This window comes from Hyalella azteca, unplaced genomic scaffold (assembly GCF_000764305.2).
Source record: "Hyalella azteca isolate HAZT.00-mixed unplaced genomic scaffold, Hazt_2.0.2 contig5528, whole genome shotgun sequence".
Classification (NCBI taxonomy): domain Eukaryota; kingdom Metazoa; phylum Arthropoda; class Malacostraca; order Amphipoda; family Hyalellidae; genus Hyalella; species Hyalella azteca.
In genome coordinates, this window is record NW_025935716.1 from 427,245 (window position 1) to 454,547 (window position 27,303).

Consider the following 27,303-nt stretch of genomic DNA (forward strand, 5'->3'; position numbering starts at 1 on the left):
TCCACTTCCGAGATAAATCTTCCACTTCCGAGAGGAATCTTCCACTTCCGAGATAAATCCACCAGATAAATCTTTCCACGAGAAAGCTTTCCACGAAATAAATCTTCGCACTTCCAATTCATTAATCCCAACATAGCTAATGGGTTATGTTGGGAGATTAATGTAAAACGAATGGGTTTTGTTATATGAACTAATGTTATAGATGAGGGAATACTTAAAAATTTAATAATTTCCAATTGTGTCGCAAGCCCACTACTTTTTCATGTTAACCTTAAAGCCATTCGTGTGATTCCAAGAGAAAAAGATAACATGGTTCAATTTTAGTTGCAGCCAACAATTGGTTCGTGGTATCAAATAGTATCACAATAAATTTCATTCAGTAGTTTGTGTTCAATAAATGCAGTAGGCATATATAACAAAATAGAGAACACCTCGGAATAACCACTAAATGTTAACACAAGAACAACCAATAACCAAGTTAAAACACACCTTGACACCTCGGGTTCAAATGCGGGACTGACTAGGATGGACTATAACCTACAAATCTAACTTCCGCATTTCTAAAGTGAAAACTAAAAATAAAAAAATGCAAAATTATTAAAATATAAAATTCTAATTCCCAAAAAGCATCAAGCACCATCAATGACGCATTCAAAGACGACTTTGTCCTGTTCCTTGACGATGAGGCCTTGCAGGGGCGTGATGAACCGCGCAGGCGTCGTCATCTTCTTCTTCACGACTGACCGACTCGTCACTGAGGGCGCCGCCTCCACTCGTCTCTCCTGCATCAGCTCGTCAGTCACCACTGAACCCATCATCTTCATGAAGCCCGACTGACGGAGGACAGAAAAATAGGAATTGGACGTAATGACCTCCGGTCACGAACTTTAAATCGGTCATACACGCAGCATAAAAAGCTCTTTTACTTGCGTCAAAAAAATAAAATTTCACATATTCATAGAAAAACATGCCTACATTGACACATGCGAGCGATATTGAATAAATCTAGAAATCCAGCTAACTGAGAGCGGGCTTGAATTTACCTTTTAATGGTGAGTAAATTGCAATATGGAAAACTTAGATTCAAACTAAATTTTTTTCCAAGTTCGACTGGAGAGCTATAATGGAACGAATATTCAAAGCAAAACAATTTGTAGAAGCAAACGTATTTTATCACCGTTTATTTCGCAAAAAAATATGAAGGGTATATGATTTCAATGATATTAAAAACTTATAAGATTTGAATCTACTTATGCATGTTGTTCAACAGACAAAAACTGAATTTAAGCACGAGTTATTATCAGTCAGCAAAGGGGAATAACTGAACCAAAAATATCTATGCTTAATGAGTTTCAAAATGAAAAAAATACTCGCAGATATTGGGTGATGACAGACAACAACTATAATTAAATTCCTTGAAATAAACAAGCGCTGCGAAGGACCCAAATCATGAACTAAAAATGCATTTTAGGATTTTAGGAATATAAATATATAATGATACACTCTATAAATTCAACGATACACAATCGAATGACGTCTGTTGTCGTGTTTGAATTGAATTGTTGTGCATTGAATTCGAATATTAAATTCGAATACTAAATTCGACTTCGGATACTAAAATTTCATTGACGTTGCAGACCATACCTTATCCTGCATGACGGCAGGCGCGTCGCCGTGCTGCGTGAACTGCGACTCGTGTCGCCCGTGCATCTGCAAGAAACAAGTGCTGATGATGGCGCTGCAGGGATGAGGGTGAGACCAACGAGTGGAGGGTAATATTCTGCATCTGTGGTCTACACCTCACATCTGTGGTCTACACCTCACATTTGTGGTCTATATATCATATATGTGGTCTATACCTCACATCTGTGGTCTAAACCTCACATGTGTGGTCTACACCTCACACAACAGTCCCACACCACAACAGACCTGCACAACAGGGGCATCGTCAACCTTCGTGATGACCGAAGTCGCATGACTCGAAGTCGCTCGTGTCGACGTCTCAGGGGGAGCGTCGGAGCTCGAGGTGAAGATCTTCTTGACGTAGGAAGATGAGGAGGTCGAGTGACTGGTGTGCGAGTAGGACGAGGAACTCTTGGTCGAGATCACCTCCTCCCTCGTGACCTCGGGCATTGCTGCTACCAACGATGCAGGTTCTGTAAACAAGAAAAATACGATTACATTCATCCTATACGGCTAAAAATTTGCTATTATCGAGAATCAGAGATGAGAAAGGCTGCCTGATTCCCAACGTAGATGCTAATCAGTTTAACAGTTTAAAGTTATGAATTTAATGATTCTTGAGCGATTAATATTCCAATGCTAAATAGGATTTTTACATTACGCTGTTTAGATCATCAACTAAATTTTTGCTTCATTCGAGAAAGAACTCGTATGAAGTTTTGTGTTCGGTTTTTATAGAAGAGCCAATTTTCCGGGCTGATTAAACGGGAATCAAGTGGACAAAATTACTTACTATGATTGGGTGCGCCGCTATTAGAAGCCTTCTTAATAATAATTTGATATAAATGATAATGGAGTGATTACAAGACTTCAGAAGAGTTTTAAAGCTGCAGGCAGGAAATGAGGCTGAATAACTGAAACGTATAGGGCTGAATAAAGAAGCTGAAGGGCGAAGAAGGGTCAAAAAGGAAGATTGATTTCAACGGAATGAGTTGTGAAACTGAAGGAGGTAGAGGAATGATCGATTGAGTGAGTGAAAGGTATGAATTGAGTGAGGTACAGGTGTAACGCGGCGTACTTCCACACATTCATTCAATCAAAATTCCACTGAAAAAACACGAATGACACCTAATCTGATTCAGTTATATTCTTACCAGAAGTATTTATAAGATTTAGCTTGCCAAAAAAAAAAAAAAAAAAATTCCTAGCTTGGTAAGAAAAACAATATCGCTACGAGTTCCGTTGGCGGTAGAGAGGGATCGGATCGGTGTTCTGTGACTCACTGCAGCTGCAAGCCATCAGTCACGGTGTGGAATGCATAACAAATATGAAGCAAGGACAGTCTATCAATCGGTAGGCGGATTATAGGTGGCTAACACATGAATCTATGAATGATTCGAGTTATCTCAGCATGTATTCACGTATATATAATGGAATGATTAATTTTAAAACAATTTTGAATACTATCTGCCGGTTAGTAACGTATAATTTGAGCAAATAAAAAATCCCACAGATGAATGCTTTTCGATTCAATATAACAATATGATATGCTTATTTAGGGAGCGAACTATTTCAATATTAAATTCAGCTACCACCGACTATTGGATGCCTGGCTATCATGGATCACTAATATCGCATCAAGAGAGTAATAAAATGCTCTATTTCACTACCCTTCCTTCGTTGATCGTCGAGACATAAAGTGTTTCGCTAATACAAAGATTTACGCACTCTCGTGGCTGACACGTGTAAAATTTCTCTCATTCATTTGAATGTCGTTCATTACGATAATAAGTTGATAATATACATTTAAAGTATTCAAAAAACATTCAAGTATTGGAATATCTCACACACAACGTTTAAACAATCGCGACATAAAAGTCGTGAGTGGCACGTTCAAAGAGTGGAAACCGGCACGTCAGTACAAAAACTTCTTTCCAATCAATCCAGCTTCAACTATGGATTTCTCATCCCTCAAGATTAATCTTCACCTTATAATGCTTTAGATAGTTGATCCAACAACACTATTTTCGAGGAACAAAAAAAAAATGTTCATAGCTAGATGGATTTTTGACTAAACCACCAAGTAATGTCATATACTATTTGTTTTGAACTTTTTTTTCATGGAAAAAATGTGGAGCAAATGAAAAATTAGCCGAATAATTGTTGGAATAATTGAAGCAATATAATTCGATTCAAACTCTTCTTAATTAACGCATTCGGAAAGAACAACCCGATCAAACACGTCAATCACAACAAAAAAATAATATTCGAAGAATAGAAATTTTCAATCAACCTCCATCGTAACTGAAATTAAAATCAATAAGGTTGTTTGATCACTCTTCACTAATATGTTGAACATACGACAAAACATGAATCGTCTCCCTGATCAATCCCAACTTGATAAAAAAGTATAGTCAGCAAAAGCACCCTACAACCTATGCTGCGTATGATGCAATGCAGGCCTGGTCCCGATAAACTAGAGCAAAAACTCATTTTCTGAACTTCTCCAAAACGAAATATTATCGCATTTGTCATAAATTTCGAAAGAAATGAAAGCGAAATCAAATTTGCTCACTATATAACTACTGGCTTCCAACTGACATGTCGCGGTCGATCCCTACTGTTGTCGCTTCCCATTCAGTGCCTCCTAAAACTTATTTCACATCCCTAATTTTACATCATTTCAGACGGCGCGTACCTCAACTTAACCACAGCTTGTGCGAGGGCAACCGCTCTAGGGCGCGTGCGTGTTGGTCACTGAGTAGTGCAACTGTAGACCCGCCGCCCCACTGCACTGCAGACATGGCCGCCCCCGCGACACCCATAAACAAGACCATAAATAGCGCCTAGATCTGACTCAAGTCTTACCTTTCAAACATCGTTCAAAGTAACCTCAAAGTAACGTCTTAAATAGAACCATAATTGAGCGTCACACCTTTGATCCATTGCATGCTGATCCTCAGCTGATCTAATGAGTTGAGGCAATATATGAGCTCAAACAACACGCCAGGCTACATTTCTTACCAACGTAAAGTCAACAGAAGTCTTCAACGCTTATCACCAGATTAGTACCACGAATGAATCCAACATAGCGCCATATTAATCAACCGTTTGTAGGTTTAATGCCTTTAATTTGAAATGAAACTTAGCTTTTATTTTGAGGGATGGTTCCATTTGGATACAGCATGAATGCAATAGAATTTGGGTCGTCATGCTTTTTTCAAGCTCTCGATGAACAAATACCTTTTCAACGTAGGAAACTAACAACGATTCAATAGGAGTGTATCGATGTCATTTATGATGTGTTACCGTATAAACTCACCAGTAGTTGCTTGAAGCTACAGTGACAAAATGCTGATACGAACATCCAGAACTTGAAATAGACCGCGATAAAAGGCACTAACACGAACACCATACGAAACAATCCGTACTAAGGTAAATGCCGGACTGAGAACATCGTGACCAAACTCGGCGGTGCAAGAAGGGACATTATCATTTGAATGCAGGACAAATAACTAAATGCATTTTTAGGAGAAAAAATGAGCTTAGCAACCAATACATTTTAAAAAGAATGAGCGTAGCCACGGTCTGGTGCTCATCGCTTGATGGTGAATTTGAACCTTATATGATGAATTGGGATCTGCAGACCACTCGTCGTTTTTTGAACGTCCTGCTTAATTGATGTAGGACAATTTCTTAGATTTGATACGGTAAAATCCGATTAGAAAATTGACTTTTCTTCATTTGCTTTGAGAATGAGAGCAAATTCCGATTGCTCGATATCAAAATACGCAATTCAGCTATGAAGCGGAGAGATGTACGACTAAGAATTTTTAGTTCAGGCAATGACTTCGAACCACCCACTTATGGCCAGAACCACCCACTTAATTGCACTAGTTAGAGCAGTCATTTAATTATTATTTATTATTATTCAACTGTATTATTCAACTGTAGTATACGAAATGATGAAGCAGAATAATTGTTAATAACTCGGCGAAGTGGATCACGCACGACAGGCAAAATCAGGAGGCAAGGTAACACAAATATACACGGACGGCCGCCTCAGGATTAGACCGCGATTGCATACCAGAGCTTTTTGGCCTGATGACGACGCCGCCAAGAACGTCATGTCAATCAGCTCGCTCTGAAACTAAGCTTAGATTGCATTCTCTCAAACAAAGTAATCAAACACGATTGAACGGCGTTCAGTGACCGGGAATTCAGATTTCAATATTCGTACCTAAAAAGAAGATTGAAATATGTCCAAATAACTATGGCGGAATTTTATCCAGAGATTATTTGTAGTAAGATGCAAGTTCATCCAAAACAGATGAAACTTAAAATGAACTAATTAATGGTAAAACCAACATTGTCTTTCTCTCCCCGATAGCGAAAAGGACCGAGTCAATAACTGAGGTACCGAGTGTTCAGAAATTAAATCTGAAGAATTGCAAAGAAATTGACGTTGCAATAATGAAATATATAATAATGCCTCTATTTATCGAACATAAATCACTTCGTATATGCAATTGCAGTAGAACAATGCAGCCCAGTAATGCAGCACAGCAATGCAGCACTGTAATGCAGTACAGCAATGCAGCACAGTAATGCAGCACAGTAATGCAGCACAGTAATGCAGCACAATAATGCAGCGCTGTAATGCAGCACAGTAATGCAGCACAGTAATGCAGCACAGCAACATCGTCCCGATGGCCTGGCAAACTCCCAAGCTCTGCACTCGGACCTACATTTGCCCCCGCGATCTCGCCACTCTTATCGCGTCATGGGCCTGCGACTTCAACGGTACAAAATGGAATTTTTTCATTTAATTATACACATCATAAATCTAAAACTTAAAATTATGCATTGCCCAGCAATAAAGTTTTTGATTTAACTGAAATTTTTTCGGAACGTCATAAAATATATTTATAGCGCAAATGAAATCACATAGATACGAGTATTTCTCGAACTAAATATTCAAGGAGTATGTATATCCGCGTATCGTAATGCTTGCATTATAAAAAGAGTTATGTTTTATAGGCATTTCATTCCACAAAATTGAGTAAAATATTATACAGCAAACTGAAACCGAATTATCAAAGTTCAATTATGCGCGAATTATCAAACTGATGAAGACTTTTCGAGAGAAATTTGTATTACGTCAGCCTAAGACTCTTCTCAAATTCATTACCGTTAAAAATATCGCAATCAAATATTTTCATGACCAGGCGACGAATTACTCATATCAATTCAAAGTAGCGAATTTTGAAACTTGAAATACTTGAATCAGTATTTTAAATAGTAATATACCTGACTCGCCGAAAAATCATGAATGCGATCGGATCAGTCAATGCGGCAGTCAAGATTATATCGACATTCTGCTCCAAGAGATTGTGTTAACAAATGCAATGACGCATTAATGCTGAATTACTTGAAATATTTAGCACAATAAATAAAATCTGAACGAAAATTTTAAAATTTTAACAAAATTGTTCAAGGTCTCATGATCATTAGAAAAAATTAATAAATGAATCTCAGTTTCCTACAAGATCTTATAAAGTTATAAGTTAGATCGTACGATCTGCATTAAAATCCGTAAGATTTTTTTGTCATGATATGTAGGAAGGTCGATATAAAATGTCTTATACGCCTTTATCCGAAAATTTTTCGACGTTATTACTATCTAAATATGACGCACAACGTCGTTCTTTAGTAGGATACCCAATACAGCGAACTTTCCTCCGTAAAGAACAATTCTGTATAGAAAGAATAATCCTGTTGAAATTATCAATCTGTATTCCAGTCACAACGCCATATGTAAAATAACAGAATGCCCGTACACCTGCCCTAAATACCACCCGTAATTTACCAGCAACATAGAGTAATAAGGCGTGAAGAATATTCTGTGTGTGCAGAACATTCTGTGTGTGGAGAACATTTTTGGTGTACAGAACATTCTTGGTGTACAGAACATTCTGCATGTACAGAACATTCTTGGTGTACAGAACATTCTGCATGTGCAGAATATTCTGCATGTGCAGAACATTCTGCATGTGCAGAACATTCTGGGTGTGCAGAACGTTATGTGTGTGCAGATAATCATACAAAACTCATGCCACACAGCATCACAGAGCTGGCACGCCCAGCCAGCCATAAAGCGCTTCTAGCCAAGAAGTTCGGGTGGCACACATCAGACCCTTGTAGTCACGGCCCAGAGAGTGGGAAGTGCACTAAGTCTACGGAATTTGAAACCAGCATATAAGTATCTCAAGCGTAAATTAATAAAGTTACATTGAACCATATTATATCATGCTAAATCAAATAAATGCACGCATGCTTCACTTGATCCCATTACATAAGTTGACATTATAAACTATATATCTTTAATCATGTCAACTAAAAGCAAATTGAAATGAATTTATCTAACGTTGATGATGAACCACAAATGTAGAACGAAAGTAACCAAAAATAATAAATACCAATGAAAGGGTGTACTCACAACATGATAGGGATAGCAAACATTCACTTAAATATCTAGAAAAAATTGACACATTTTAAGATATTGACACATATTTTCACGGAATTTTTGCCATTTGCTGTCTGAAAAGCATTCAACAGAGCATGTATTGCACAATTGAATGTTGAACAACAAAGCCAGACAAAAATAACAGTAGAGACGGTTAGCTTCAAATAGATACACGATGCGATATGAAGGTTTCAGAATAAGCACATAGAATTATTATACCACACAGCAGGTGCTCTAGCTCATCTCAATACATACAAGCATCCCGGCCACTTCATTCGCTACTTCAAACGAAGACCGCGCTCTCCTCAATGGGGCATAAATGCTGAGTATTTCTATGGAAATAATGTTTCAGGAATTATACAGATTCAACAAAAGAAAGTTTGTATTGCATCAACATTCTACAATTGAATGATTACGTACGCGCGCGACGTGTAGATCCCAGAATGTTAATGTTAACTCATACATAAGAGATTTAATGATCTTGTTATCAATCAGTGCATTATACTTCAGCGATTCATGTCGGATCCCATCTCATGCGTGATGTAATGAGTAATTTTCCCAAAAACTTATATTAACAGCTCTTCGAATAATATTCTATAATACAAGCATTTCCTTACTCTCCAGAGCAACACGAAATTATTTACCTTGCATTGCTCGCGGTGTTATCAGCCTTCGACGCTCTGCAGCGCAACTCAGAAGGCATAAACTTCATCGCAATGAAGGCAGAGCGCGAATAAATGTTCTGCGTTACAACCTCATTTAAATTGGATAATTCAACAGCCGGTATAATAAATTACTTACAAAAATGACAGCGATTACATGTATCACAAATTCAAATGCCCATACAATACAATTAAAAAGAAACAAGATGATCGAGAAAAATAATTTCAAGATGAAACGGAACAAACAAAAAAATATATTGCACCGCATATGATCAGATTTAAATTTATTATTGAAGAGCCAAAAGAAGTAGTACAGCAGAATTGCTCAAGGGTCATTAGAGCTATCATGCGACCACGGTCCCTACGAACGAACTAAACGTTGGCTGCTGGTCGCCCCCGATCACAGCGAAGATGCAAACGAAACATTCATGCCAGTATTTTGTTGGCAGAGTAAAGTTAAAAGCTGTTATTTGTTGCGCTGTTGCTATTGATGCTGGTAGCGTTGAGTTGACAGAGTAGAGTTAACAGTTATGTTGCTTCTATTTGTAATGATTGCAAGGTTGTGCTATTAGTACAGCGCCGAATGTTGTGCTGAAAATGTGCTAGCAATGATGTGTTGCCAATGTTATGTTGATAGTGTATGTTATGCTGGCAGTGTGGTATAGTGAAAGTTATTATAGTGACGAGCGCGATGGATGGAGAATGCATTGTGTTAAGTTTACATCATTTATGGCAGTGCGTGTTGTGAAGGCGCAGCGTATCCTGAACTCCGCATGGTGTTGGGTTTCACTGTTGCCAGCTCTTGTTATGAGTCCGGGAAATAATTTGTTTTTAAGATCTATTATAGTTTTAGCATAAACGGTGCTAGAAGTTTTCAGCATCAAAGAAAACCAGCTCAATATGAGGGGGGGGGCCTCTCATATTAAATTTATTAATCGAGCGACAATCCCTCAAAATCAAATCTCAGAATACATGCAACAGAACTCCATGAAACTTAGAACGCTAATACTTTAGAATAAATATTAATTCCAACATCGACGCGTTGTCCAAAGCCCTGTAAAGCTACCCAAGTTTCATGCGTGTGACCCAATTTGATTTGAATGGACGACCTGTAATTTGTACGCTATGAACAGCAAATCGCAGGTCCAACACACATGACTTTAATATCGAAGTTTTTATTCAACGCATACGGTATTCTTTGAATGATGATGTCAATCATCCCCTGATACAAGATTTCTACTTTAATTTTAGTCAAGGATAATTAATTTCTGATTACATATCTATAAACCTCTATAACCTCAATCCTGAAGTCTTCAGTCAACAAAATGCTAATTAAGAATAGCGCACGCGAGGAGGCCAGTTAGGAACGTAAACTGAGAAGAAACGTCCGGACAAACACGAGCCTGAAGCTTGATCAAAGCAGCGCGCCCGCCCATATCACGCTTCACGAACCATCAAGTAAGCGCAATAATACTTTATATCCACAGCAAATCGCGCAGCAATAACATGCTTTATATCCACAGCAACTCGCGCAGCAATAACACGCGTTATATCCACAGCAACTCACGCAGCAATAACACGCGTTATATCCACAGCAACTCGCGCAGCAATAACACGCGGTATATCCACAGCAACTCGCGCAGCAATAATAGGCAAAACAATAACACTGGCTGAAAATATAATAAAATCTGTACTGAGCTAATAATATACGGCAAAAATTGTAACGGTAAAAAAATCCAACAAAATTTGTGAAAGAAATTTGAATAATTGGTATTATTTGATAGAATTGTCAATTTTACCCGAGTGGAACATTGGGTATGTAAACAGTTAAACATGCGTCAGACTGCAACGTAAGAGTGAAGCGAGACCAATGAATAAATTTTTCCTGTACAAAATACAACAAATAAGTTTCATTAGTAGAATCCAACACACCATCGATGAAATATTTGGGAAAAAGTATCCACTGAATTTCCCTTTGTACCAGAATACCGCGAAGCTCTTCGCGTTAAATTGCACGCGTAAGGAGTTTCGGCTCACCAAGTAGGGTGGAAATTTTGTGTCGATCAATATCCAATTGTTCGTGTAATAAAATACCTGAAATTTCATGCAAACTGTTCCATAAGGTGGTAGATGGACCCAAATTTAGGAAAATAATGACATGACAAGGGGATGCGCAGAAAACGGGTGTCATTTTTCAATTTTGAGCCCCATATGAAATGCCCCGCATTCTCGAGAGGCGACATAATTCAATCAACCAAGAAATAAAGATAAAAAGCATTCAAGCAAACTGCAGGGCACAGCTGTGGTCGAAGCGTGGGTGCCAAGTAGAGGTCTGCACTCTTTGTGTTCTTGGCGAATAATAGATTCTTCTGCTTAAGTTACGTTTGATGCAGATTTAGGACTAACAAGTTCATTGTCAGTCTGTCAAGGTTATTGTCTCCAAGGCTTGTATAAAATAAGAGACGAATAATAAGAAGAAATTGAGAGTAAAAGAGATGAAAAACAATCATCTCATTTCGGAAACGTATACTAAATCAAAGATGTTTAATGTTAAATTACAGCTTTTACTGTGATATTCATATTTATTTTAATTTATTTTCCCGCAGAGAGTGCAGAATGTACTCCATCATTATTTACTACTTCAGCCTTACTTTTTACAACACTTCTCATTAACTTCACTTCTTGTCTGTCTGCTACAAATCTTATAATCGATATTCAACTAACTATACCTGTCCAATCGATCTGAAATTATGCACACTCGCGTAAAGTTGGAGACAATGCATGAATCAATTGACAGAATGAATAATTTTGAAACTTTAAATTTTTTCAAATATTAAAAAAAAATTTAATTGATGTTTTTAATATTTGAAAATAAAATTAGAAATTCATTGTACATGTGTAACATCGGAGACACTGGATTCTTTCGAAGTTGTTGTCTTTAAAAAGTAATTTTTAAACGCTATTATTTTGTTTTCGATTTAGTTATGATGGCGCAACTGCAATAATATTTCCTATTATCAACTCTCTGTCTAAAGACACATTAAATTTCTTTAATACTATTCGTAACTTAAAGCTGAGAACCCAAGTTACCGACAGTAGAAAAAGGTTATAATTTTGTGTATTTGACTTTTCTGACTTGAATGAGTCACAAGTCATAACCATACCTCGAGTAAGTCTCATAAATTAAAAAATAATTTGTTGAAAATCTTGTGGTCTCGCCAGTGGCGGGTAGGGCATCACAATCCCCTCTCGTTCGAATTGAAATGACCTAAAATATTTGAAACTCGATTACGAAGCATATTAGTAAAAATTAATAGCGCTGGCAATAAAGATTAGGACGATTTTAGCCCATCGCCGTTCCTTGAAAATTCGAGACTCGTTTCCATGAGGTGAACAAACTGGTCTTTACCCAGTTTTGAAGTTTGCGAGGACCATCTAAAAGAAAGCGAATTGAATGCATGGCTTTTTTCGATAAACCCATTCATCTCGGATTCATTAAAGAGAAATTGGCTGTCATGAAAGTTTGGTTCACTGACGTCGGAAATTAACATCAGTACGACGCTGCAAAAACAAATAAATATGTTAGATATAACTAACCCAACCAATGGCCATGGCTCAAAGGGCAGAGTACTAATGGAGTCTTACGATCTCGTACGTGCATGTGTTAACGTCTGTGTGGTGACGTGTGGTAACGTCTGTGAGGTGACATGTGGTGAGGTGTTCAGTGGTAACGTATGTGTGGTGACGTGTGGTGAGGTGACGTGTTATGTGGTGACTTGTTTCGTCCTCGTGTCTCAATAATTAAGACACCTGGGTAGTATGGGTGGGAGAGGCTATTTGGTCGGATAGTATGAGTGGGAAGGATAGCGCAAAGCGAGAATAGGAAGAGAGTGGTAAACACTTTGAGTCAAGAGTAACAAAAAGAAACTGAGTGGAAAAGAGCCCAGAGAAAACAACGGCGAACACCACGAAGAAACGGAGTGGAAAAGAGCCCAACCACAAGGCATGTAGGTGACCTTGCGGTACGTGACTTCCTGCCACAGGTGACACGTGCCCAGCATGACCGACCACCAGCCTCTGCACGTCGCGTGACGCAGGCACCCCATAAATACGAGGGCACCGAAGCGGCGCTCGTCACACGACCGCTACCTTCACTCTGCACTCTTCCTCTTAGCCGTGTTATATTAGCCCGTGTTAAAAGCTCTTTTATTTATAAGAACTTTTTCGGGATTCATATATCCGACGTGCCATCTGAATTTGAGACTTCCAACTGGGCTTATCCGGTTCCAGTTTCTACGGAACCCATGCTTAATTTTATCGTGAGAGTGACTTGTAAATGACACGAAAAAATTATTATTTAGCTGTTCGCGTGCAAATTTAATCGTGTGCAATTAATATTGTAAAAATGACCCTCCGATTCGTGCTTGATTTAAACTAAAAATAACATGAAATATAAACGATCATAATAGATACTCTGAAAATACCAGTAGAAAAAGTTAAAGTTCCAAATTTGAACAGTTCCTGAGCACCGAAGTATTCGTTTCCACCTCAACGTTTATTCAGTGATGACTGTGTAATGACAACAAACGGACGTAACAACAGTGAACTGAAAATAAGTATTGTAAATTGGGATTGAACATCGTTTTTTTTTGCATCGTTTATAGAAAGTTTTCGTGAGCTAACTTTGCAGACATTCAAGTTTTTGAGTCATTCAGTGCATGCTTCCTTTTTGCCAAGCCGCTCATGATACGCACAAAGTTCCAACAAATGCTACGAAAAGCAATAGTGTATCCTGGCAATATAATGATTTATAGTCCAAAGTACCAAATATAAATTAATAAATAATCGAGTGTAAATTGTGTCATGCTAATTGTACACTATACTTAAAAACACTACACTATACTTAAAACACTATACTTAAAAAATAATTCCATGTCTGTTCCATGAGTGTAAAACTTCCATGGTGTAAAACTCGTAGAAAAGTGTTCCATGAGTGTAAAACTTGTAGAAAATTCAAGCTAAACTCTATTCTGGATTATTCCTCTTTAAACTGCCACTCAGTCCCATGAGTCCAAGGAAATTCATTCCGTTTAAGTAAAAATAAGAATGGAATTTAGAGATAATCGACAAGATATCAGTAGCGCAGTGAATGACAATTAAATATTTGATAGGAACACTTCAGTTATGAATTTACTAATTTTTTGCACTTCTTCCTGCATCATAACCCAACCAATTTATGAACATGCTTAAAAAATTATTATACCGAACACCTAATGAATACTTTTGCTGGTAACCCCAGCCTGGTTGGTCGTAAATTTGTGTAAATTTAATCTATTCAGTTCCTCCTCGCTCAACCCAACACCCTAATAAGAAAGAAAGCAATTGCAGGTGGCATAAGCAGTAAAGTCTGCCGTTCTAAGCATTAGAGCGCGTGAGTCACAGCCGACACTGCCAAGATAAGGAGATCTCGTTAGCGCGCCTGCAGCTTGCAAGCGCCAGTACCCTAACAAAATTTAGAGTCGCCCCAGCTTCTGGTAATCCAAATCAGAAGCTGCCGCGTCTGTAAATTTTCACTGGGTAACAAAATTTAGAGTCGCCCCAGCTTCTGGTAATCCAAATCAGAAGCGGCCGCGTCTGTAAATTTTTACTGGGTAGGTACAGCTAGCCGGCGGGGCGCGTGACAGTTCAAGTCATTTATTTTGTGTCGACAGGCGCTGGTGCCAGACGTACGCCCTCCACATGACTATCATCAAATCAGGTGATAACTTTTTTGTTTTTGATACAAGAATTATTTTATACTTGTATAAATAAGCTAATAAAACTGATTCAAAAATATCACTCTCTTCTTCACTCCTTGCCGTCAAAAAATAATTTTTTTTTCACTCTAGATATCCGATATATTGAAAATATTCTTCCTCATACCTATTTGTTCCATTAAAAATTGAATATAAATGAATTGAACCTTGGTAAATATTGCTACCACCAATAAAATGGTTTTTTGAACGGTCAGAATGATAACGTGTAGATAAGAACCAGTCTTCGAATAATACGATGTTCAAGAACGCTTTATGTGTATAAACGTTCATGTTTTTCTAAGAAATTGAATCCCCGGAATTCAACGCAGACTTCATGACCATGTGATCAGTGAAGAGTTACTTTTGATCAAACTTGAAACAGTTTGTGGCAAAGTGGTTAACGTTTTTCAGCGAAAAAAAAAACAATCTGGCCTAGGCTTATCAACATAAATAGCGGGGGAAAAATGCTAGGTTTTTCAGGTAATTGAAACCATGGTGGTCTGAAGAATTGACGAGAAGCATAATACGAGGTGCGTATAATTTACTTGGTAACGGAGATAATTGCGTAATAATTTACGCAAGTAATTCGAGAAAAACCCGTTTGATTCCCAGTATAATTATTCTTGATACTCTAACGTTTGTTTACAATTACATGGTTAGCAAAGTTTGAAAATCAATCCGAAAAGGATTAGGAAGAAGAGAATGAAAATAAAGTTAATATATAATAAAACATCAGCGATAAAACAATTGATAAATAACACAAAACAAATAAAAACATGGCGTACTCACCCACGACTCTGACGTCAGCCTCAGCCTGGGCGCGGCCAGCATGGTTCTCGGCCTGTACCATCAGCCTACCCTCGTGCAGTCGTCCCACCGAGGGCACCGTAAGCCAGTGACGCCACCCTCCCCCCGCTGCCCCTCCCTTCTCCCCCACCACATACTGGCGGGCATCCCGCATGTACTCCTGCCCCGTGACACGCCCCTCGTTCAGGTACCACTCAACCTGTCGTCCAAAAAATGGTTCATTGGATAAGTTGTGGTGTTTGAGATTAGGGGTACTTCTGAAGGTAGATATGAAGGTGGTGGTTGATATACTCGTTGAAACGTTGGTAGCCGCGTAACTAGGGACCAAAATAGTAGCAATAGTGGGAGTGGTACAATTAGTATTGGTAAGTGGTACAAGTAGCAGTGGTGAGTGGTACAAGTAGCAGTGGTGAGTGGTACAAGTAGCAGTGGTGAGTGGTACAAGTAGCAGTGGTGAGTGGTACAAGTAGCAGTGGTGAGTGGTACAAGTAGCAGTGGTGAGTGGTAGAAGTAATGGTGGTGAGTGGTACAAGTAGCAGTGGTGAGTGATACAAGTAGTAGTAGTGAGTGGTAGAAGTAATGGTGGTGAGTGGTACAAGTAGCAGTGGTGAGTGATACAAGTAGTGGTGGTGAGTGGTACAAGTAGTGGTGGTGAGTGGTACAAGTAGCAGTGGTGAGTGATACAAGTAGTAGTGGTGAGTGGTAGAAGTAATGGTGGTGAGTGGTACAAGTAGCAGTGGTGAGTGGTACAAGTAGCAGTGGTGAGTGGTACAATTAGTATTGGTAAGTGGTACAAGTAGTGTTGGTGAGTGGTACAAGTAGCAGTGGTGAGTGGTACAAGTAGTAGTGGTGAGTGGTACAAGTAGTGGTGGTGAATGGTACTAGTAGCAGTGGTGAGTGGTACAAGTAGCAGTGGTGAATGGTACTAGTAGCAGTGGTGAGTGGTACAAGTAGCAGTGGTAAGTGGTACAAGTAGCAGTGGCGAGTGGTACAAGTAGCGTGGTGAGGGGCACTAATAGCAGCGGTGAGTGGTAAAAGTAGTAGTGGTGAGTGCTACTAGTAGCGGTGGTGAGTGGTACAATTAGTTGTGGTGAGCGGTACAAGTAGCAGTGGTAAGTGGTACTAGTAGCAGTGGCGAATGGTACAAGTAGCTTGGTGAGAGGTACAAGTACGTAGCAGTGGTGAGTGGTTAAAGTAGTAGCGGTATGTAATAGCAGAAGTGAGTGGTACTCTCAGCAGTAGTATTGAGTGGTAGTGTATTAGAGTGACACCAAGACAAGTCTTGACTGTTGTACTGCAGAGCTTTAAGCGCTGAGGCCTCCACTAACTAACGAATGTAATGCGCACGAGGAGCTGTGTAATGGTAAAGACATAGATAATAATTTGCACAAATAATATACTTGTGGGAGCAAAAGAAACAAAGTCGCACAGCTTAATTAGTCCAGAGATTATTACAGAAAATGCAATCTAATTTAATACAGGGCAAATCACCATGGAAATAAAAAAAATAGCAATAAAATTCAATGAAAGACTCCGTAGCTGATATTCATGACAGAACTGCACCAACATAATAAATATAATACAAAATTGTTTGAGTTAAACTAAAGAAGAGAAACAAGTTAAAATCAACTACATCGGAGAAAACATTGTGGCATTAAGGTGGAAATTGATTGATATTATATTTCGGCAAAACCTCGCCGTAAATATCAACATGAAATGTCTTACAACATCGGTAAACGGAAAGACGGATGATCTAATACGAGAATAACAATCAAATCATATGCGTGAAAACAATAGCTAGGCAAAGGATAGGGTCGAGATTATACAGTCGGATCATGTAACTACCGAACTATGCTAATGATGTGGTCAAAAGAATATACATTGTTAATAAAATATACATTTTTGTCATCTCAAGCTCAATTTTTTACCCTATCAATTTGAGGTTCCGATTGTAAAAAAACTACTGAAAAATTGATCCATCAAATTGTAATCCCTTAAGACGTTACGTTGATGTCTGCTGGAGTCCAAATACATGAACGTCGAGTCATCAACATGCAAATGAACCTGAAGTAATTGCTGGCTGAGTCGTACACACATTGATTAGTCAGGAGACGAAAGTAGTAATTTGTCTTTAACGTCACGGGTGAATATTTTGGAAAGCGATTTAAATTTTAAAATATAATAATGTTTAGCTGAAATTTAGGCAAAAAGTTGAAGATAAAAAATGTACTCAGCCCCTGAAGCAGATTTTGCACAAATTGCTTTTTACAACGACCTTCTATGGAAAATTTATTGAAAGATAAATTATTGCATTGATTTTATTAATTTGGTCATTCTACCCTGAAAATGGTATTCAGGTAGAAACATCGGCATTTGGTATTACGAGTGCTTCAAATCGACTTAAAGCTGCTGATTTACAGACGCTGAAAATTTACAGACGCAGCAGCTTCTGATTTGGATTACCAGAAGCTGGGGTGACTCTAAATTTTTTAGGGAAACAACTGTCCATTAGGCTACAACCAAACGCATTAATCCACCATCCTGGCAAGACTGGCATTGTTAGCTGAGAACGCACGCGTTTCATGCGTGCGTGCATGAAACGACAACGTTTCGTGCACCTCTACGTGTTCGTGGAGGTAAAGAAAAGAACTGAGCAGTTCACCAGTAAGTAACCATCGCAACCAGCAGTTCTCCAGTAAACCATCGCACAGATGAAGTCAATGCCCAAGGTCATGGAAACACGATAAAGAGATTAGAAGTCTAATATTTTCTTACACATCTAGAAGCAATTTTGCAATAGTTTGAAAAATAACGCATAAAAACCAGACAACTAACTTGATACAGATAAAACTAAAAAGAGATTCGTATCCGAAAAAAGGGCGTAAAATTTTTAAGTTGAGTTAACAAGTCGAGAACGAGCCGAAGCGCCAACATCATTTCATTTAATGGACAAACAATTTATAAATTCTTATGTAAATCATCAAAAGAATCTTCGTTCTACTCTCGCTTGCGTTCTCACGTCAATGAAACGTGTTTAAATACAATGAATCAATGAATAAGTAAATGGGCAGGGATCTGTCATCCAGCAGACGTCCCGTGATGAGGCAAATAACTTGCCATCATTATCCAGTTTCCCGAAGATCCAACACGGACAAGTTTAGGCGGACAGCCATTGAAGTGGACCGTGAGAACGCAGCCAAATAACAACCTTAATCATAATGAAGATTTACAACGAGGCTTCAAAACCGATTGCGGCCGTCTTTTTCATGTATAGAAGTTTTGAAAGCGAAAAAATTGTTGTCCTCTGAAAATTTTCTTTCATTAAGAGACTTTAATAATCACTTAGTTCCATCACTTTTTGACATTAAGAGTGTGCCGAATGCCCCGCGGATTTTAGCAGCTAGGCTCCCTGCATATGATCAGCAACTACCATTCCATAAGGTAGAAAATGGCCCATCCACTTTTAGTCGCCGTTGAATTCAATACAGAAATATTTTTCTCTAAATATTAACACGATCAGGCGAAAATAACACCAATCACGTAAAAATCAGATATTTTCACAACATATTATATCCATTACTTTTATAGGCAATCCTCTATCCACTCAATCAACTATTCTAGAGACACGGTGATAGATGCACCGAAGCTAATTACTTACGATAATGAGCGTGCTACATCAGGTTTCAATAGTGAACGAGTCAAGAGTCAAGACTAAGTAAAATGCGCCTCAGAATCAGATTAATTACAGCTTAACTAATGCTCAGTGCTCGCAGCAGCGTCCTAGGCACCCTTCAAAAAAATTTCTCTGCAAAGCATCATGCATAGACGCATGAAAAACATCACTGAATAGATGAAACACATACAGAATTTCGCAAGTTAATTCTACACCTAATTTCTAGCAGAAAGTTCACTGAACGGAGTCCATCAAATGATATCATAAGCAAGACTGGTCAAAATAACGGAGAAACTGCGTCAAATCTCCTCAATAATCAGCCTTAACTCGACATAGTCAATACAGGCTTACAAGGAAGTATAGTCGGCTTCTATTTAATCCAAGTCGAATCAGTCCCAATTACGCAAAATGACAAAAACCATGAAAAGTCCGGCATTCAACGAAAGAAACGATAGGGCGTCATCTTCACAGTCACCAGGAGAATCTTCGTCAGGAGGGAAATTGGCTTCGAAAACGATGGAGTGCGCCGCCTGCTGACATGATTGCGTGAGGTTGTCCACAACACCGGGCTCACAGACACTAGCGTAATCCGTACGAACCAACGGAAGATGTAGACGATCCAAGACAGAGTCTGCTAACTTGAAAACTTTACGTAATTTGTCCTTGACTAAAAGTTTGAATTGGGAAATACTTAACGACTGAACGGTCTTCAATAAAAACGTAAAGACGCCATTCGAGACCGACGTATCAATGTTCCCAGAGTCTCGGAGACAAAGTTGATTTCCGGCCTCACCGAGTTTATAGGCATCGTTCGCACATGAAAAATCAAATGACATTAAGCTAATCTTTCTGTGCTTGTGAATCAAAAAAGGCTGCATTTGTCGTTCAGCCGACAGGTTATTTCCCTCTGACGTAAGAGACGCGGTGACGCTTGGCAGAATTTCGGAGGATGGAGGCCTAGAGAGCGCTCGAGTGAAATACTTCAATTTAAGCAGACGAATCCTTCTCCGTTTATTGGGGCACTTGACGAGTAGGAAATCAGCAGTCCTGATGTGTTCATCAGATTCACAAGCATTAAAACTAGAAGCTGAACTGGATTCTGTTAAGTGTTGCTGGCGGTGACTTTCAGTTACTTCGCCGGGTTGAGGAGACTGGATCACCACATTCATGTTTTTGAATTCATGGTCCACAAACCCTTGGGCGCTGTCATACTCAGAGGCGGCTCTATTCCGAGCGCTGGTCAATTTTGATTCAGTCAAGCTTGGCCAAATTTGTACAGATTCCATGTAATTGAAGACGTTTTCAGGCTCTGTATCAGCGCTGCCGCTGCTCTCCTCCGAGATTGCGGACAGAACGCTGACTGGTCGCAAGTCACTGTCAGCGTAGCTGAGGGCGGACCAGCTAGGGTATACGTATTGGGTTTTCATCACATCATTGCACTCCAAGTCTGCGATGGAGGGAACATATCGAGCACACTGACTTACAGACTGTAACCCGTCCCTGTAGGAGTCGAGTTTACTGATCGTTTCATCAGACAGTCGTAAGTGACTCTGGACTTCGCTGTCTTCCTCCACATATTCTAAGCTATTCCGAGATGAAGACGAGTCGCTGCTCTGTAAGTGAGAACCTTTCGGCGATCCAGAAAGATAACCCGACTCTTCCTCAAACATGTTTCTATTCGATCGTGTTAAATTATCATTTTCTGGAGTATTTGTTAGATCGTTGATTGCCTTTGCCTTGCAATATTCGTTGGAAGGAATCCGATAGAAAAATGGATACACTTGATGATATTCTTTCGGCGACATTATTTTGCACTTCAAAAATAAAGAGGAAACGTCCACATGAGGATCGTTAAATTCGTTGTACAAATCTGCGTCAGATTCTAACATAAGATCATCGAATTCAGTTTTAAGAGCGCGGCGGAGCAGATGCAAATCATCTTCAGGATGATCAAAATAATATTTTTTGTGACCATAACGGGACTCAATCGGATCATCAATTACATCACGCGTGGACTGTAAGCTGTTATCTACAAAATTGACCTTAAAATGCTTCGAGTTCTCGCACAGCAAATCTTCCGACAACGTTACGTCAAAATCAACCACAGAATCCAAGTAACTTTCCTCCACATCATCAGAAGACTCATAACCTTCCTCGAGCGCAATGTTGGTAGGGGAAAGTTCTTCTTTACGATCAAAGTCATCGTAATTCTCGTTAATAAGTTTCTCGTTCTCTTCAAAAGACGCAAGTTCATCATCAATAAGCTTAGGGTCGAGAGGTGCTAAGAAAGCATGACTCTCTGAACTTACCACAGGCTTCGGGGAACCTTTGACGTCCACTTCGAAGATGATGGACTCGCCCGGGGTGAGCACCACGTCGTTCAGAAGTCTCGTGAAAACTGGCGGGGTGTCGGGTTCCCTGGCAGGAGGAGTTGGGAGTCGTTGTTCAATGCTCAAGAACGCAATGCACTTGGCTGTGCCTGCTGAGTTCGAGGCCACGACTTCGTATTGGCCGGTGTGTTCCAAAGTTGCATTAGGAATGACGACGCTTGCGTTACCCGAGTCGTCTTGCTGGATCTGTGGTAACAGGGAAATCAGTTGCGAAGAAGCAGTCCATGTCAATTATTGTTAGCTAACAAGGCTCGTAAGAGGTAATTCGATGTTAGAAAATAACCACATGTCAGGAATTATTATCATCATTAATTAAAGATTGTCGATAAATACCGATAATTAAAGATTATCGATACAAGCCGATAATTAAAGATTGTCGATAAAGGCCGATAATCAAATATTTTAGCATTTGATACATAAATTATCATTTTTAACGAACCGTTAACGTAAGATCGGGCATGAGCGGCTTTCCGTCCTTGAACCAGGCGATGTCGGGGCGTGGCGACCCCGACATGGAGGTGCGGAGATAGACCGGCCCGCCCTCCGTCACGTGGTTGTCCTGCAGCAGGCACGTGAAGCGGGGCGCCACCGCAGGCTCCGGAGGTGTCGGTGGCTCGGGCTCCGGCGCGGCTGCACGATTAATCCATGCACAATTGATAGAAAAAAGCTTCACTAATGAAAAAATATCGATTGAAAAATTAAAATAAACCGAATCCATTGTAAAACGAGATAAATTGTTACATTTCACAGAACGATATCAGACAATGATTGCTATTAAATCCTTCAAATGGCGAACCGAAATGAGATGATCAGTCGATATTGTCGGCAAACAGATTCAAAATTAATAACGTATACTTAATAACGTATAATTAATAACGTATATTGTTTACATTAATATTTGAATTCCAACGAAAATTTTCGGTTAATCGAAAATAAGTTCGTTCTCATTTAGCTAAGGTGCGTAATGTTAACATCTAATCATTAATTTTACGAAACCTATATTTTTTCCTTCAAAATCTGCAATGTAAGTAACTTATTCCACTGAAAAGCCCCACACTAGTTGGCTCGCAAACAATTATTTGGAAGTTTCCCGGCCTTGATGCAAATGAAAACCCTAGCTTTTCCAGAAAAAGACTATTTTAGGCTGTCCGAGCATTCAAACGATGCCTATTCTACTTATCCTAGTCCATACTCTACTGCCCCTTTACTCCCCTCCCCATTCCCACGGTGAACAACTAAAACAAAAAGCTAAACGGAAACAAAATGCTAAACGGAAACAAAAAGCTAAACGGAAACAAAAATCTCACGCGTGACGGAAAGGAAGCAGGACGTGGAGGCCTCGCCGGCAGAGTTGCGGGCCACCACCTTGTAGGTGCCCGCGTCCTCAGGGTAAGCCTCGTGGATCACCAGCGAGCAGCGGTCGCCGTGGAAGAGCAGTTTGAAGTCTGACGACTCCTTCACCGGCTTGTCATCGTGATACCAGATCACCTGCAGGCACACTCACTCAGTTATCCTTCCACCAGTAGGTAATAAGTGCGAAATATTGTGATATTATTCTACCAGAACATAAACATTATTCGGTTTGTGGTACAAGATTCAATCGAGGTACTAAGTGGAGTGTTAGAGGTATTGTTCACCAGAAAATCAACAGTGTTCGGTTTGTGGTAGATATAATCGAGGGAACAAGTGGAGTGTTAGAGGTATTGGTCACCAGAAGATAGTGTGCGGTTTATGGTACAAGATATAATCGAGGGAACAAGGGGAGTGTTGAAGGTATTTGATCACTAGGACGTGCTGTGTTCGGTAAGTGATACTAGACCCCCATGGCGGCTAGGAGGTTTAAGTAATATATTCTTAAGATCACGTTAAGATCATGCATCTAACAATAACCTACTAAACCAGCCGCGGTTGTCACAATTAATACGTTAGAATATCCAGGAACTAGACGCAATTACACACTGGATTATACAAACGAGTATCCCGATAAACTGTCGACTAGAACTAGTAAAATGGCAAATTAACCTAGCAACAGTGGCAAAATAGGCCAACAGATCCATACAAAATTGCAACCAGATAAAATTCCAAGCATGGGAGACAAAATGACATCTAGAACTAGAAAAATGACATATTGAAGCACTATAAAAAATTATATTGTATGAAACTAGAAAAAATTACATCAAAAACTAGAAAAATTACGTATTGTAGAAATAGAAAAAATGACATCAAGAACTAGAAAAATGACATCTGGAACTATAAAAAATGACATCAAGAACTAGATACGGCCAGCTAGGCGACGAAGCTGTGAACTGAGCTAGTACGCACCTCAGGCTCTGGCTGTCCGACGATGACGCAGTCGAGTCTTGCAGTGCCGCCCTCCTGCATCTCAGTGTCGCGCAGCGCGAGCTGCACGGACGGCCGCACCAACTCCACGTCCGCGTCGCTCGGCAGCTCTGAGTCGCTCGTCTCAGTCGGAATACGACCCTGACAAGGATAGAAGAACTATTACTGGCAGTTTTATACCAATACAGAAATACGTGTTTTTAGCGCATCTTCCCTTTAATGGAAAAAATATATCTCAGCACTCACTGCAGTGAGTGACAGAGAGCGCATTTTCTCGTCGACGAAAACTTGAGGTCACGGACAGACAGACGGACAGACAGACAGACAGACAGACGAACAGACGGACATGGCGAGCACAATAGTGCATTTTTTCCATAAATGAGAAAATGCGCTAAAAATGCCCTATTGCGCTCGTCATGTCCGTCCGTCTGTCCGTGACTTCACGTTTTCGTCGACGAGAAAATGCGCTCTCGGTCACTCACTGCAGTGTGTACCTAATTTTATTTTTTATTTCTTTTTAAGCTTATAAACTTGTGTCGCCGTGGAGACGCTAGATTTAGTGAAATAAAACTTGCGGATGAAAGGCGTCCAAATCTACTTCAGCAAAAACTAGCAGACCAACCGACAGTTCCATTTCAAGTCATCTGACAGACTGAGATTCTGACAGACTTAAATTCTGACAGACTGAGATTCTGACAGACTGAGATTCTGACAGACTGAGATTCTGACAGACTGAGATTCTGACAGACTGAGATTCTGATAGACTGAGATTCTGACAAACTGATCTCAATTGCACCAACCTTGACCGAGACGGTGGCAGAACTCTGCGCCTCGCCGGCGGTGTTTTTAGCGACAGCGACGTACTGGCCACCGTTTTTAGGGAAAGCCTCTGACATCAACAGAGTGGCAACGCCGGCATCGGCATCGAAGGAGAGCTGGAATAGAAACAAGTTATCTGAGGTTAGAAACTCTAGTGAATTACTAGTCTTAGTGTGCGAGTAAGTTTTATGAACTATCGGAGTGCGTGATAAATATAGTTGTGGCACAACTGGATGTGTTCCTGGGCAAAATCCCAGATCGACCTCCCCTGCAACACTACCAGCGGCGAGAAGCAAGCAACAGCATCGTGCATCAGGTGGCCCAAATGAGGGCGGATGAACGATAATCAGAGGCGGCGATCCATCTTGGCCTGGGGCTGCCACGTTCCAAACGTTGAGGGAAGCAAAAATATAATTTTTGCTTAATTTTGAACCACAATACAACAAGCCTTTTAGTTACTTACTGTCTCTTAACACTAAGGAAACTAGGATATAACGCAGCGTCTGCCGCTATGCACAGTATAATACACCTGTGATATTTTGTAATAAAAATCACACTCACTTTGCAGTCAGGCGTCTCTTTGACGGGTCTGCCGTTGTGGAACCAAGCCACGGTTGGTTGAGGGTCGCCCTTCACTTGGCACTCCAGCTTGAACTTCTGGCCAGCGCGCGCCATCAGGTTGTTGAGCGGCATCACAAACACGGGAGCCCTCGACACGGACTTGGCTGGGGGACAGAGGGTGAGACGAGTTACTTAGCTGGGGGGCAGAGGATGAGAAAAGTTACTTGATTGGGGGCACGGAGGATAAAATGGGTCATGGTTGCCACACCAATAGCGGTCATGGTGGTGGCCACAACTAACCAGCAACGGTCATGGTGGTGGCGGTAGTGTCCGCCCCCAAATCGTTGGTGGCCCGGCAGAGGTACCTCGCGGCGTCCTCCACGAAGACCTCCTCGAACCTAAGCACGCACTCGCCGTTGTTGTAGGTTATCACGTAATCGGGGGACTCGTCCACGCACACCTCGTTCTTCATCCACGAAACTACGGGCAGCGGGTGGCCTGAAATCAACAAACAAAAATTCAAGACAGAAATTCTCCAATGCATGAAACTAGACAGTGATATTCTTGAAAAATTCACCAAATCTTTACCATGCTTCATAAGAAAAAATATTAATTATTATACGACTGATTTTAATCCAGTTATTTTATTCTGATCGGCAAATGATAATACAGAAAACTATGCTAAGCTTCATAGAATGAAAGTCAAATGAAGTTCTTAACGTTATTTATTACTGCGGTAAGCTAAATTAAATTCTCAACGTGGTATATTGCTGTGGTAAGGGATTCTTGCTTATATTTTATTTATTTCTGTTTGGTCAATAGCATTGGTAGTCTCATTAGTCCAGGTATTGATGGTAAATGCTGCCAATCACGTGTCAAATTTAAAATTATTTGAATATTGAAATGTCCATTCCAGAGATACTCTGGTCACTACGAGCAACCAGTTAAATAATTCTAATTCTTAATTGATTTTTAGTAAAAACCAACTTATTATGTCCACACGCATCTTAAGACGCGGATAACTGAAAACAATATTCTTGCATAAATGAATGAAAGGATAATGGATAATAAAGTAATGTTTAAGATTATGTCAGGATGGTTGAAAAAAGGATGGTAGATAATTAAGTAATGTTTAAGATTATGTCAGGATGGTTTAATAAAGGATGATGGATAATTAAGTAATGTTTAAGATTATGTCAGGATGGTTTAAAAAAGGATGACGGCTAATTAAGTAATGTTCAATGTTATTTAGTTGATATTATTATTTATTTATTAATAGTTTAGTTTAGATTATTATTTCTTCAGGATGATTGAAAAAAGGATGATGGATAATTAAGTAATGTTTAAGATCATGTAAGGATGATCTCACCGGTGACGGTGGCCTCGAGCTGCAGCTCCGACCCCTCGACGGCGGACACGGCGGGAGGAAGGCGGCGGGTGAAGGTCGGCGGACACAGCACTTCCGCGGGCTCTGTCTCTGAACAGCCCATATAAACGGGTTCAGGCGGAGCAAAGTGGAAGCCGTTCATGATTTCAATTACTTTTAAATGCACAGATTCGTCAATCAGATCTATCCAATCAACTATAGTTGTTGCGATAATAAATAATCAACTGTAAATTACGAGAGTCTATTATGGAGCTGAATTTTAAAGTCGCCCTCTAATCTCAAATGAGAAAAGAACCTTTGAGGGTTGATAATTTTTTCTTGTAATTTTAAATTCCATTACGAGTCACCCTCAACAGCGAATGTTCAAAAATTTGATTTTCGAGTTGCCTTTAAAAATAAATGTTCTGAAATTTAAATTTCATTTTGAAGTTACCTTTATTTAAGTTACCTTTAACAGTGAGCGACGCCGATGTCTGGGCGCGGCCCGAGGCGTTGTAAGCCTTGCAGGTGAAGAGGGCCGAGTCCTCAGCGAAGGTCTCCTCGATGGTCAAGCAGCACACGCCGTCCTCGAGGCTGGTCTTGTAGTCAGGGTTCTTGGAGATGCTGAGGTTGTCCTTGAACCACTCAACGTCGGGCATGGGGTATCCCATCACTCTGAGG

General features: G+C 39.9%; 1 protein-coding gene across 3 annotated transcripts in view; it reads right to left on the minus strand.

Annotated features, from left to right (window-relative positions):
- LOC108682042 (titin homolog) overlaps positions 1 to 27,294 on the minus strand; it is a 49,792-nt gene extending 22,498 nt beyond the window's left edge. For all 3 annotated transcript variants that reach the window (XR_001931542.2, XM_018171147.2, XM_018171148.2), the window contains exons 1-13: positions 27,092 to 27,294; positions 26,626 to 26,733; positions 25,557 to 25,754; positions 25,257 to 25,420; positions 24,677 to 24,811; positions 23,859 to 24,017; positions 22,844 to 23,024; positions 21,976 to 22,166; positions 21,456 to 21,722; positions 15,456 to 15,672; positions 1,930 to 2,156; positions 1,645 to 1,710; positions 638 to 833 (exon numbers count right to left, since the gene is read on the minus strand). Coding sequence is in view for 2 of the 3 variants with exons in the window: in XM_018171147.2 (XP_018026636.2) it covers positions 638 to 833; positions 1,645 to 1,710; positions 1,930 to 2,156; positions 15,456 to 15,672; positions 21,456 to 21,722; positions 21,976 to 22,166; positions 22,844 to 23,024; positions 23,859 to 24,017; positions 24,677 to 24,811; positions 25,257 to 25,420; positions 25,557 to 25,754; positions 26,626 to 26,733; positions 27,092 to 27,293 (2,311 nt within the window). In the remaining variant the exon portion in view is untranslated. The remainder of the gene's footprint in view (positions 1 to 637; positions 834 to 1,644; positions 1,711 to 1,929; positions 2,157 to 15,455; positions 15,673 to 21,455; positions 21,723 to 21,975; positions 22,167 to 22,843; positions 23,025 to 23,858; positions 24,018 to 24,676; positions 24,812 to 25,256; positions 25,421 to 25,556; positions 25,755 to 26,625; positions 26,734 to 27,091) is intronic.
- Positions 27,295 to 27,303: the final 9 nt, after the last annotated feature.